The sequence below is a fragment of the Neofelis nebulosa genome, chromosome 9 (assembly GCF_028018385.1).
Source record: "Neofelis nebulosa isolate mNeoNeb1 chromosome 9, mNeoNeb1.pri, whole genome shotgun sequence".
NCBI classification, from domain to species: domain Eukaryota; kingdom Metazoa; phylum Chordata; class Mammalia; order Carnivora; family Felidae; genus Neofelis; species Neofelis nebulosa.
Window position 1 is genome coordinate 113,844,311 of NC_080790.1, and position 12,050 is coordinate 113,856,360.

Here is a 12,050-nt window from a genome sequence, read left to right on the forward strand (position 1 = left end):
AAGACCTGCTAGCTACTTACCATTATCCCTTCTCGCTTTCCTTAGTAAGAGAACTCCAGTTTTAGCTGAGCACATTGCCACGCTGAATGCAGACTACATATCCCAGCTGCCCTTGCGGCCAGGGGTGGCCGTGAGACCACGTTCTGACCAAGCACATGCAAGGGAACGGATTATACGGAAGTTCCGAGACAGCCCCCTAAAAAGGAGGGGGTCATGACCTTTTGCCTTTCCACTTCTCTACCTCCTTCCAGGCTGACACTTGAACATCAATCTTAATCCAGAAGGGCAATCTGAGAATAAAAGCCCTACTCTAAAAAGATGGAGTGGACAGATAGAAAGGGTCTGTGCCCCTAGTGGCCATGGGGCCACCAACCCAGCCCCAGATTTCCTATTTTCAGACTCTTTTCCATGAAAGGTTACACTTTTAGTGTTTTAAACCTCTCTCGTCTAAACCTTCTCTTATCAAAAGGTGGAGGTAATCCCTCTGTCCAGCGAGAGACAGAGAAAACATCTCCGAACCCACTTTTCCCTGAGGCCCGGCTTCACCCCACAGTCAAGGGAGCCAAGTGTCCCCATTTCCATTAAGCTAATTCACACTGGCTTTCGTCACTTGCAAACAAGAATCTTGGCTAACACACTGAGACTAGTCTGGAAGTGCAAAAGCACGGAGAGACCTTCAAGATCTATTATTAATTTAAAATGTAATCAAACAGCTCATATTTATTGAGCACTTACAGTGTGGTGGGCACTGTTCTAAGGACTTTGCCCATGTCCTCTCTCTTCATTCTTCCAACAGCCTTACAAATTAGGTGACATGATTATGGCCATTTTGCAGGTTAGGAAACTGAGGCACAGACAGGGGACTGACTGGCCCAAGGTCACACATCGAGTAAGAGATGTGTAGTTTTAACCCAGGCAACAGGAAGAACTATTGGGGATGACCTATGAAATTGCCCCTTTGCCCTAGTTTTGTGCCCCTCCCCCCACCAGTAGCAGGGCCTGAGATTCAAGTGCAGGCAGTGTCTTTGGGAGGTGATCCTAGGAACCCGGGGTGGGGGGGGTGGGGGGCAGGCAAGAGGAATAAGACAGAGAGTGTGTTAGTGAGGTCACTGCTACAACAACAGGGCTGGGTACTGCTGGTGTCTGCAAAGGGTCTGGAAAGTTCCAAATGGTCTGGAACACCTCTCACAATGTGCCCACCCGTGACAATGGAAGGCTGGCTTTTGCCCCCCGGCTCCTGTCCCCAGCAGTGAACACCCTAACATCTCTGGCATGTGCTGGTGAATGAGCAAAGCTCCCGCAGGGATGGAACATGTAGACGACACAGGGAGCGTGGGCTGGGAAGCTGGCAGTGCTGGGTGAGTCCCGGCTTGCACAGAGCTTCCCCCCACAACTTCAGCTGAAATCCAAGGTGGGCCAAGAGCCCCTGACACTGACACTCAGGCCTTCACTTCCTCCCTTCCTCAGCAACAAACCTCACATCTGTCCAGACATCCACCCATCCCTGAGCCCCCCTGAGTGGCTCAAAGGAGGCTGACCTCAGGGGTGTGGCTGACTGGTCTCCTCTGGGCCAGTCACGGTCACCCCAGTGGGTGACAGGCTCCAGCACCCATGCTTAAGCAGCTCCCACATGGCATGTCTCTGGGGAACATTATTAATCCTGACTCAAGCCAGCCGAACCAGACCCAAGAGAAAGGCTTTAACCCCATCATCGCTGGGGGAGGTTTCTCTCTCTTCTGGACGTGAACTGCTATGGACTGAGTGTGCGTTCCCCCCCCGAAATTCATATGTGGAAGCCTGATCTTCAGTGCGATGGCATGTGGAGGTGGGGTTTGGGGGCAGGCAGAGCCCTCATGAATGTGATGTGTGCCCTTGAGGGCAGAGGCTCAGAGAGCTCCCTCGCCCAGAACACAGCAAGAAGACAGCAGTCTGTGAACTGGGAAGGGGTTCACCCCTCCTCGATCTCAGACTTCCAGCTCCCAGCACTGTGGGAAATGAGCATTTATTGCTGTAGCCACCCAGTCTACGGTATTTTGGAATAATAGCTAAGTGAGAGCTGAGCTAAGACATAAGTGAAGAAGGAGCCTGTCCCCACGGGCACCAGCAGTCATTTTGTGACTATGAGAAGCGGTTAAGTGTGAAACTGTCCCAAGCCCCCAAGGAGATGCCCCGCAGGCACCGAAGCTGCAGGAGACAGAGGCCAACTTCCTGCCTAAAATAAGAACAGGAAACTCAAGTGTTGCTACGAACGACAAAGAGAAGATGGAGAGGAAAACAAGGGAGAGACAATGAGACCAAAGCAACATGGCAGGATCCTGTACACAGAAATGGACAAGCGCATTTCGGTGGGGGGGGGGGGGGGGCGGGGCGGGGCGGGGGCGGGGGGGGGGATCTAAAATGCAATGTTCCTCTTACGGCACCAAAATCCTTTCATCTTCCCAAACATTCAGGAAAGTCCTCTGCATACCCAAACGCCTGGTGTATGAGACCAGAAATGGCAGAAATTTCCCATCTTCAGGCCACCCTCAACCAGGGAGGGACAGGAGTCAGTGAGCATATACTCAGCCCCCTGTCCCTCAGAGGGACAGTTCTGATGCACGATGCAGGACGCTTCTTCAGAGAGTCGCCCACCCAGTTAACCCGCTCATCAGCATATACCCTTTATTGGCATTTCTCCCTTCCCCACTACTTCCTGGCATCGCCTCCTACAGTAGATGTGTGTTCCAAAGATGGCCACAACAACACCTCCCACCCACAAGCTCTTTTAGAACCTTCCTATTCCTTCCATCAAGAGACAGTCTCTGTCCCCTTCCCTTCCCTTGAGCCGGGGTAGAGGGAGGACACTTGTGACAGCTCCTGCAAATAGAACACTGCAGGAAGAATGCTACATGACTTCCAAGACTAGATTGGAAAAGGCCATGAAGTTTCTGCCAGGTTCTCTTAGGACACTCACTCTTAGAAGCCAGCTATGAGGAAGCCCAGGCCCCATGGAGAGGCCCCATGGAGGTGTTCCGGCTGACAGGCAATACTGTCCAACAGATGTGTAAATGAAGTCGCCTCCAGATGATTCCAGCCGGAGCCATCAAGTCACTCCCCGCTGTTGAGTCACCTGGCTGATGGCCCAGACGTTGTAGAGAAGAGACAAGCAGTCCCCACCATGCCCCGTCTGAGTACTTGACCCACAGAATCTGCGAGGAGAGCAAAGTGGTGATTTTATGCCGCTGAATTTTGGAGCGGTTTGTTCTGCAGCGGTAGTAATTAGAACATTTCCCAAATAGACTACCTGCGCCCAGGCCTTGTCCCAGCATCTACTTTTGGGAGAATCCAAAATGAAACACAAAGGTACTGTGTAGAGGCCAGCTCTCCGACTTCCGCCAATGAAGCTACGCCAATCGTGGCCATTGGGCATGGGCATGCGATACAACTCTTGCCGAAACGATAGGGGGAAAAGGCTCCTGGGCAGGGAAGACCAGTAAGGAATGGTTAGTAAAGCTTTCTTCACTCTCAAAAAGAAGCAACGAGGGACGTCCTAAGTTCTACCTTTGTTGTGTAGTGATGTGAGCGCTTTCAGCGACAGGAGCCTTCTGAGGACCGCAAGGGGCAAGTCAAGGATTAAAACCTAGGACCCAGAGGACGAAAACCGAAGAACCTGCTGCCCACAGTGGCCACACGGGGCCGATGCAGCGGACGCTTAGGCGAATTCTCACAATCCACACTCGTGACAGCTTTGGGCGACGGGCCGTTCACGACTTCAGGCCCCTCAGTAACCAGCCCATGCGGCAGCCTCCCCTCCCCACAGGGCACACCGTCTCTGGTTTTCTCCAGGCAAGAGGGTGACTCTGCATTTCCCCCGTGCAGAGGCCAACCAGGGGGAGGAGGAGGAAAATCAAACCAGATAGGCCTGTCTGTCTGTCGCCAGGTCTGAGACCCGCCCCGCCTCCTTGCTTGAGCTCAGGCTGCGACTGCGGCTGTGGGATGTCCTTCCTGCCTGCCTTTTCTTCAGCACTTTGCAGGCGCCAAGTACCTTTCTAAACACTTAGTGTGTTACTCTCATCTACTCTCCTGGCGAGCCAGAGAAGAAACTGAGGCAAGAGAAGGGGAGCTACCCTCCCCCACACACGCCACGTCACACAGTTTACCAGGTGGCAGAGCCACGATTCAAATGTAACCTCAGAGCCTACACCCTAAACTGTCACCTGCTTCTTCCCTCTCCCTCTCCAAGACCAAGCCCTTTTCCAGTCGGAATGCCTCGGCCGCAGGGACCCTTTCCTGATGCTCTCAGTCAAATATGGCCTCCCCTTCAGCACTCTGGGTGTTCACGATCGAACCAGTCACTTTCCTTGGTTACTGCTGTGTAAACACTGACTTACCCCCCACGCTGCCCTCCGTTGGCCATTATCTCTAAGTGTTCCCACGATTTCCTCACAACCATTTTACAAGAAGAGAACGCTGAGACTCAGAGAGGTTAAGCAACTTGCCTGAGACCACACAACTAGGTAGTAACGAAATGGGGATCCAAACCCAAGCATATCTGGGCCAAAGTCCTAAGGTTGCCATTGATGGCTGATCAACACCTGGAATTTAAACCAGGAGCCTCTGCCTACCTCCCCCTGGCCTCGGAAAACACTGGGTGCTGAACCCGGACCAGAGGGGAGAGAGGACTTCGCAGGGGAGAGAGTGGGGCTGGCACTCAGCATATCTGGACCCAAGCCATCACCACCACCCCCTGCAGCCTCGTGTCCACATCCGTAAACAGGTGTCGGTGGCCCTGTAAGTGGCCCCGGGGCTGCAGGCTCCGATGACTTTCGTTTCCAGCTGCCCTACCTTGGAAAAGCAGTGCAATAATTCTGGCCCCAACGCCTACATCGTAGTGGTGCAGCAAGGATGCGATGAGACAGTCCGCGTGTCTGGGGCAGTGCCCACACATTGTCAGCAGCATTCCAGAAGGCTCCTTGTGACAGTTACTTTGGCTGCACAGAGGCAGCCAGCAGTGAAGCACAAAATGCAATCTGGAGGGGCAGCCTGGAGCTGAACCCGGGCTCGGCCACGTTAACTGGCTCCACGACCTTGGGCAAATCATTTAAAGCTCGTCGCGCCTCAATCTACTTATCTGTAGAAGGGGGATAATGGCCACACCTATCTGGCGGGGTTGTTTGGAGGTTTAAATAAGTTAACACACACGCAAAGCGTGCAGAAGAGTGTCTGCCGGCGCCAGCTTTCGTCCTTTGGCTCCTGTCGGTATTAGTATCACCTCCCTGGCCATTCCGGCAAAGGCTCCCAGGGGGCCGGGGCAGCCGCGCACTGCGGCGTTTTGCCGACTCATCCTGGCCCCGCACGTCCGGCCGCCCCCTCGTCCCCGCCCCCGCCCGCCACGAGCCTGAGTCACCCCGGCCGGCGCGTCAGCCGCGCCCCTCCCGCCGCCCCGCGACCTGCAGACTCACCCTGAGTCAGCCCGCCCGGGCGCTTCCACTCCGGGACGCGGCGCGGCGGAGGGGAGGCTGCGGGGCGCCCCCCGGCGGACAGCCGGAGGGCCGCGCGGGCCGCCGCGCGCCGGGAGCGGGGAGCGCGGGGCCGGACCACTGAGGGGCGGGGAGGCACGCTCTCGCCCCGGCGCCCGCCCCCGCCGCCCGCGTGGAGTGGTACGGCCCGGCCGGGGTTAAAGCCCGTGGGAGGCGGCGCGGCGGGCGGGCGGCGGCGCGATGGGGCTGCGAGCCGGAGGAGCGCTGGGCAGGGCGGGGGCCGGGGCCGGGGTCGGCCGGGGGGGCCCTGGGGGCCCCGGGCCGAGCGGCGGCGCGCAGGGCGGCAGCATCCACTCGGGCTGCATCGCCGCGGTGCACAACGTCCCTTTGCGCGTGCTTATCCGGCCACTGCCGTCCGTGCTGGACCCGGCTAAGGTGCAGAGCCTCGTGGACGCGATCCGGGTGAGGCCCCTAGGAGGCAGGCCGGCCGGCGGGAGGGTTCCGCAGGAGGGAGGTCGCCCCGGACGCGAGATGGGACCGGTTCCGAGCGCCGCCGGAGCTCAGCATTTGCTGTGTGACCTTGAGCAAGGGGCTGGGCCTCTCTGGGCCTCTGTTTCCTCACTCGGGCCAGCAGGAGATTGGACCAGATAACTAAAATAACGATCGCTGAGTCTATTTATAAAGATAGCACTTGCAGCCCCCGGGAGCTGTTTCTAGTGCTGTATCTAGTCAGGTGGATACTGTTCCTCTTTTATGGACGAGGAAACTGAGGCTCCGAAGGATTTTTTTTTTTTTTTTTTTAAGTAACTTGTCCAAGGTCAAGCGCTTTGAAAGTGGCACAGACTGACCCCGATGCCCCGCAGCATAGCCACCACACTCGCTGGAGTGAAGCCGTGCCATCACTTTTGGCTGTCACAGTCGGTGGCTCTGGACATGTCATGTCTGCTGGGTGGGCCTTGTTTAAACTGGAACTGGGAGAGGACAGGGGTCAGCCCCAGCATTGAGGGAGGGTGCTCAAGAATGGGGACACGATCCCGGCAGGAACTTTGGGGGAGGGAGGGAAGAGTTGTGTCAGGTTAGGCCTGCATGGCATAGGTCATCTTACCCCATCATACCCTTGCCAGGTGACCTTGTGAGACCCCAAGGCCCCACCGGACACCTCCACAGCTCCTCACAATGGTGTTCAGACCTAGAGTTTGCACTACTGTTCCTTCTACCAGGAGCTACTTCCCCCCAGATAGCCACAAAACCTGCTCCCTCTCTTGGTTCAGGACTCAGCACCCCCTTCTCCACCCTGGCTAACAGAGCCCTGGCTTTCAAGTTCTCCCCTTATAAACCGAAGTATTTCTCCATAACGCACTTCTGTGCACCTAACTTATATTATACATTTGTTTGTGTTTTACCGTCTGCCTTCCCCACCTCATGCACAGAAGCAGGGGCTTTGTCATATCTTGGCTGTTTCCTCACCAGTAGCATGGTGCCTGGCCGTTCGCGAAGGATCTAGCCATGTATGTGCTCTCCCACCCTGGGGCCTTTGCACGGGCTTTGATCCCTGACAGAACTCGTCCATTTCTACTGTTTCTAATTCCTTCTTGCTCTCTAGGTCCCAGTGTTCAGTGTCTTCCCTGATGCCCCCTACTGGGTTAGTGGCCTCCTGTGGGCCCCCAGACACCTGCGTGCCCACCAGCATAGCTCTGATCCCACTGGGTTTTTATGGCCTGTTTAGACACCTGGCTTCCATGCTAGAAGCATATGCTCTGTGAGGGCAAGAACCAAGCCTGTCTTTGCTAACCACATGTATTCCTTTTCTTTGGCAACTGTAACAGATTACCAGGAACTTAGTGGCTTGAAACAATACAAATGTATTATTTCATAGTTCTGTAGTTTAAAAGTCCAAAATGGGGGGAGGGAGGGCGCTCCTGGGTGGCTCAGTTGGTTAAGCGGCTGGTTGGTTTGGGCTCAGGTCATGACCTCCTGGTTTGTGAGTTTGAGCTCCACGTCGGGCTCCACCCTGACAGTGTGGAGCCTGCTTGGAATCTTCTTTCACTCTCCCTCTGTCTCTGCTCCTCTCCCATTCTGTCTTTCTCTCTCTCTCTCTCTCTCTCTCTCTCTCTCTCTCTCTCTCCCCCTCCCTCCCTCCCTCCCTCCCTCCAAATAAATAAATAAACTTTAAAAGTAGTAAAAAAATATATAAAAGTCCAAAATGGGTCTCGCTGGGCTAAAATCAAGGTGGCAGCAAGGCTGTATTCCTTCCGGAGGCTCTCAGGGAAAATCCCTCTCCTTGCCTTTCCCAGCTTCTAGAGGCCACCCACATCCTTTGGCTCATGGCTTCTTTCCACCATCTTCAAAGCCAGCACCATCAGACCTCCTCTTTTGCCTTTCTCTTCCACTCTCAAGGACGCCAGTGATTACATTCGGCCCATCTGGATAACCCAGAATAATCTCTCCATCTCAGGATCCTTAACTGCATTCCATGCGTAAAGCCCCTTTTGCCTTGTAAGGTAACATGTTCACGGGCTCCAGGAATTAGGACATGGACGTCTCGGGGGACTGTGATTCTGCCCACCCACCATCACACCTCCAGCACCTGGCCCATCCAGCACACTGGCCCTCATTAGTGCCCCACTGCCAGGCAGACTGTGCTCTATGCCTCAATGCACCAGCTCTGTGAGTGTTCATCTGCAGCCCTATAGAGGGCCCACTCCCATTTTACAGATGAGGAATGATGCTCCAAGGGGCAAGGCTACTTGCTCTGGGTCCGCTAGCTGCTCAGGGGAGACTCTGAAATTCAAACTCAGGTTTTTTGGGGTTCCAGAGTCCCAACCTGTAACCCCTGGGCATTACTGCTTACGAATCATTTGTGGAATAAAGGTATCAATAAATCTGTCAAATAAGCATAAAAAAAAGAGAACCCATGGGCGCTGTCTAATGTGGTCTCCCCACTGTGCCCCGTCCTTCGACCCCACCCCAGGCTCTCCCTACTCACAGGACCACTGCTCTGCACTGGCTGCTCGGGGCCCTAACAGAAAGTCAACTAAGGTTCTCTTCTTTCTCTTCTCCTTACATCACCCCGTGCATCTCAGATCTGCCCCCATGTCCCAAACCTGTCCTCCTCTCCCTGTCCAGCGTCTTTCGCTGGACGCCTGCTAAGGCCTCACCTCGGTCTCGCCTGCTCTTGACTTTGCCCACCCCACCGAGCCTGCTCTCTCATGACAGCTTCCTAGAATGGTCATCAAATCACATCACCCTCCGCTGTTTAAAACACTCCAGGGCCTACCCACTGCTCTTAGAAACAAACCTGCCCAGTCTGGCTCCTGCTGACCTTTCTGACCTGTTGTACCCTTGACCTCGTGTCCACTCTGATCACACTGGCCTCCTTGCCCGTGCCTCCAACACGGTGAACTTGTTCTGGCCTTTTGCATTTGCTGTTCCCTCTAAGACGTCCCTATTTGATAGATGGGACAAACGTCTGAGGCACAGACGTTAGTTGTCCAAGATCACACAGCAGTTAAGTAGCAGAGCTGAGATTTGAGCCTGGGCCTAGGCAGTCGGGCCCTGATTCTAAACTATTGCACCTGTCTCTCTTCCCAAGCTGGCTCCTCTGTGTTCGATGTCTGCTCCCTTGTCACCTCAGAGAGGCCCCGTGGCCACCCACGACCTGTGTCACCGTCCTCCTAGCATCCATCACGCCAACACTCACTTTTCCCTTCCATCCGCCCCACGGGACTGGAGCCCCATGAAGGCAGGGGCCGTGTCCATCCCATTCTGGCTGTACCTTATTCCCAGAGTCTAGAACAGGGCCCAACAGATCACGTGTCTGTGGCATAATAATAAACACAAGTGTTTAACAACCTGGTCTCTAGCGGGGGGGAAAGCCCTGACTCGTGGCACCGGCTCATTTCCCCGATGTAAACCACCGTGGCTGATTTTCAAGCTACCGAGCTGGTGACAAGCAGCTCCCCAAATTGCCGAGTATTTAACAGTTGGCTCTCACCATCCAGCGTGAGCACCCTGTAGGAGCTCGACAGCGTCTCCTCTGCAAACCACCAAGTGCTGTGCCGTGTTCACTGACCCTGTACCCTCTTCTCCAGGAGGATCCCGACAGCGTCCCCCCTATCGACGTCCTCTGGATCAAAGGGGCCCAGGGTGGTGACTATTTCTACTCCTTTGGCGGCTGCCATCGCTATGCAGCCTATCGGCAGCTGCAGCGAGAGACGATCCCCGCCAAGCTCGTCCAGTCCACCCTCTCGGACCTCAGGGTGTACCTGGGCGCTTCCACGCCGGACTTACAATAGCAGCCGCCGTGGCCCCTGCCAGCCCGGTGAAGGTCCCAGAAGACACACTTGGCCTCCAGCGGGCTGGGCCATGCAGAAAGCGTACAGGGGTGCCTCTCCGTGCCTGAGGGGGAGGTCTGACTCTGAGCACCTGTTCCACTCGCTGCAAGGCCTTGGACTCCTTCCTGAACAGCGTGGGAGCCCCAGATCCCGCTGCTGTGAAAATGGGGTCCTATCTTTGACCTCGAGGTATTTTTGAGAGAATGGGATGGAAAAGAAGATGGGTTTGGAGAGCTACAGACTCCTGGCTCCAGAGTCCCAAGGACAAGGATCCTTCTGCATTGTTGTCTGTGTAGTTCCCAGTATGCGGGATACATTCGGCTGCGAGTAGACGAAAGCCTAGGCTGCAGTGGTTTCAACAAAGAGAGGTTCATCCACAGAGCATGAATTCTGGAGACAGGTGGTATGGGTGCAGGACCCCAGAGAAGGTAGAGCTCACATCTCTGTGATTCCTTTTGGCCTCTCCCTTATTGCTTGTTACTTCATGGTCCAAGATGGCAGCTGTACCTCCAGGAATCATGGCTGCATTCGAAGAAGAAAGGTGCAGGGGAGGAGGAAGGGCCAAGCCCACTCTCAACTTCTATCATAAAGTCAAACCTTTTTCGGAGGCCTATTTCCTGTTCTATCCCCCTGCATCTTTCCGTTAGGTCTCCTTGGCCCAAACCAGCTACCATTCCCACCCCTGGCTGCAAAGATAGTTTAGATGGAAGGGAACAGAACTGTCATATTGAGGAGACCCTTCGTATCCCATCTCCTGGGACTGGCGCACTGTTTCCTGAAATAAAGTTGGAATCCCATTACCAAGAGAGAAATGAGGAGTTGTGTATCAGTTAGTCTTTGCCGTGTAACAAACCATCCCCAAACTTGACAGCTAAAAGCACATCATTCATTTGCCTGTAGTTCTGTGGGTTTGCAGGTTAGGCTGGGCACATGTGGACAGTTCTGGTCTTGCCCAGGGTCACTCCTGAGGCTGCATGCCGTCAGCTGTTAACCTTGGATGGGGCTGGATGGTCTAAGATAGCCCTATTCACTTGTCGGGCATTTGGCAGGCTGTTGCCTGGTTGACTTAGTCCTCCCCCGTGTGGTCTCTCCAGCAGGTCAGCTCAGGCTTATTTAGATGGCGTCAGAGTGCCAAGAGAGTGAGTGAAGCTAGAAGGCTTCTTGGGTTCTAGGCCCAGAATTGGTAAGACGTCACTTCTGCAAAAGTTCTTTTGGTCAGAGCAAATCATATGACTGGCCTGGATTCGAGGAGTGGCAAAACAGACTACATCTCTTACTGGGAGAAACTGCAAAGAATTGGTGGCATTTTTCATCAGTCACAAATGGCTGTGCGTGGGCAAATAACTGTTTCTTTCTGTACAGGGCCTTGATCTGCCCAAGCCAGGGTTAATTACCAACACATTGTCCCGGCCCTTCAATCTAGGGGAAGAAGCAATGGGGCAGGGGTGGACCTCTCCCAGGGCTGGGCTTGCTCTAATAGAGGCATCTCAGGGTCTGAGATGGCTGTTGGAGGTAGGCCAGGTGGGACATTCCAAAGGGACTTCTGAAAATAAGAGTCCTGGGTGAAAGGAAGAGGGGCAGGAAGGGTGCAGAGTGAGGCAGGCTTTGCTCTCATCGCCCTTCTGGGGTGACCTGAGGTCACCAGGTGTTTTCCAGTCTCAGTTTCCCCAGCTCAGTAACAAAGATTACTGCTCTCCCACCCATTCTCTGTCCCAGGGAAAGATGACTGAGGTGACCAGTTGAAATTGAAAACGAATGTAGTCCTAAATGGAGTGTGACAATCCTAGAACAAAAAAAGGACAGTGGTGGGAAAATTGGAGCTCTGAACAAGGTCTGGATTTTACTCAATAATAACCTACCAATGTCAGTCTCTTAGTTTTGACAAATGTACATGGAAAATAGAAGGTGATGGGGGAGGGGAGGCCGGGTACAGAGTATATAGGAACTCTTTGCTATCTTTGCAACTTTTATGTAAACCAAAAAACATTCCCAAATAAAAGCTTGTTTAATGAAAACGAGGGGGTATAGTTACTTTGGACCACCGGCTTAGGTTCTCAAACAGGTTTTCTAAAACACGGATCGCTGGGCCCCACCCCCGGAGTTTCTGACTTGGTAAGTCTGGAGTGGGACCAGCGGATTTGCTTTTCTAACAAATTCCCAGGTGCTGCTGCTGCTGCCATTCGGGGACCTCAGGCTGAGACCACTGATCTAGACTGAGTCAGTTCTCTTCCAATATGGTGACACCCCCCCTCCACAC

General features: G+C 54.3%; 2 protein-coding genes across 3 annotated transcripts in view; one reads left to right on the top strand and one right to left on the bottom strand.

Annotated features, from left to right (window-relative positions):
* Window positions 1-5,555, bottom strand: part of FAM110A (family with sequence similarity 110 member A) — a 151,006-nt gene extending 145,451 nt beyond the window's left edge. Inside the window, exon 1 of one of the 2 annotated variants that reach the window (XM_058685170.1) lies at window positions 5,442-5,555. The gene's annotated coding sequence lies outside the window, so the exon portion shown is untranslated. Of the gene's footprint in view, window positions 1-4,824; window positions 5,338-5,441 lie in introns of those variants that run through there. The other variant, XM_058685168.1, reaches the window with a different exon arrangement.
* A 49-nt stretch (window positions 5,556-5,604) lies between these two features.
* On the top strand, window positions 5,605-11,808 carry SRXN1 (sulfiredoxin 1). Its single transcript, XM_058685175.1, has 2 exons — window positions 5,605-5,921; window positions 9,551-11,808. The coding sequence occupies exons 1-2, from the start codon at window positions 5,700-5,702 to the stop codon at window positions 9,752-9,754; spliced, it is 426 nt and encodes a 141-aa protein (XP_058541158.1). The 5' UTR covers window positions 5,605-5,699; the 3' UTR covers window positions 9,755-11,808.
* Window positions 11,809-12,050: the final 242 nt, after the last annotated feature.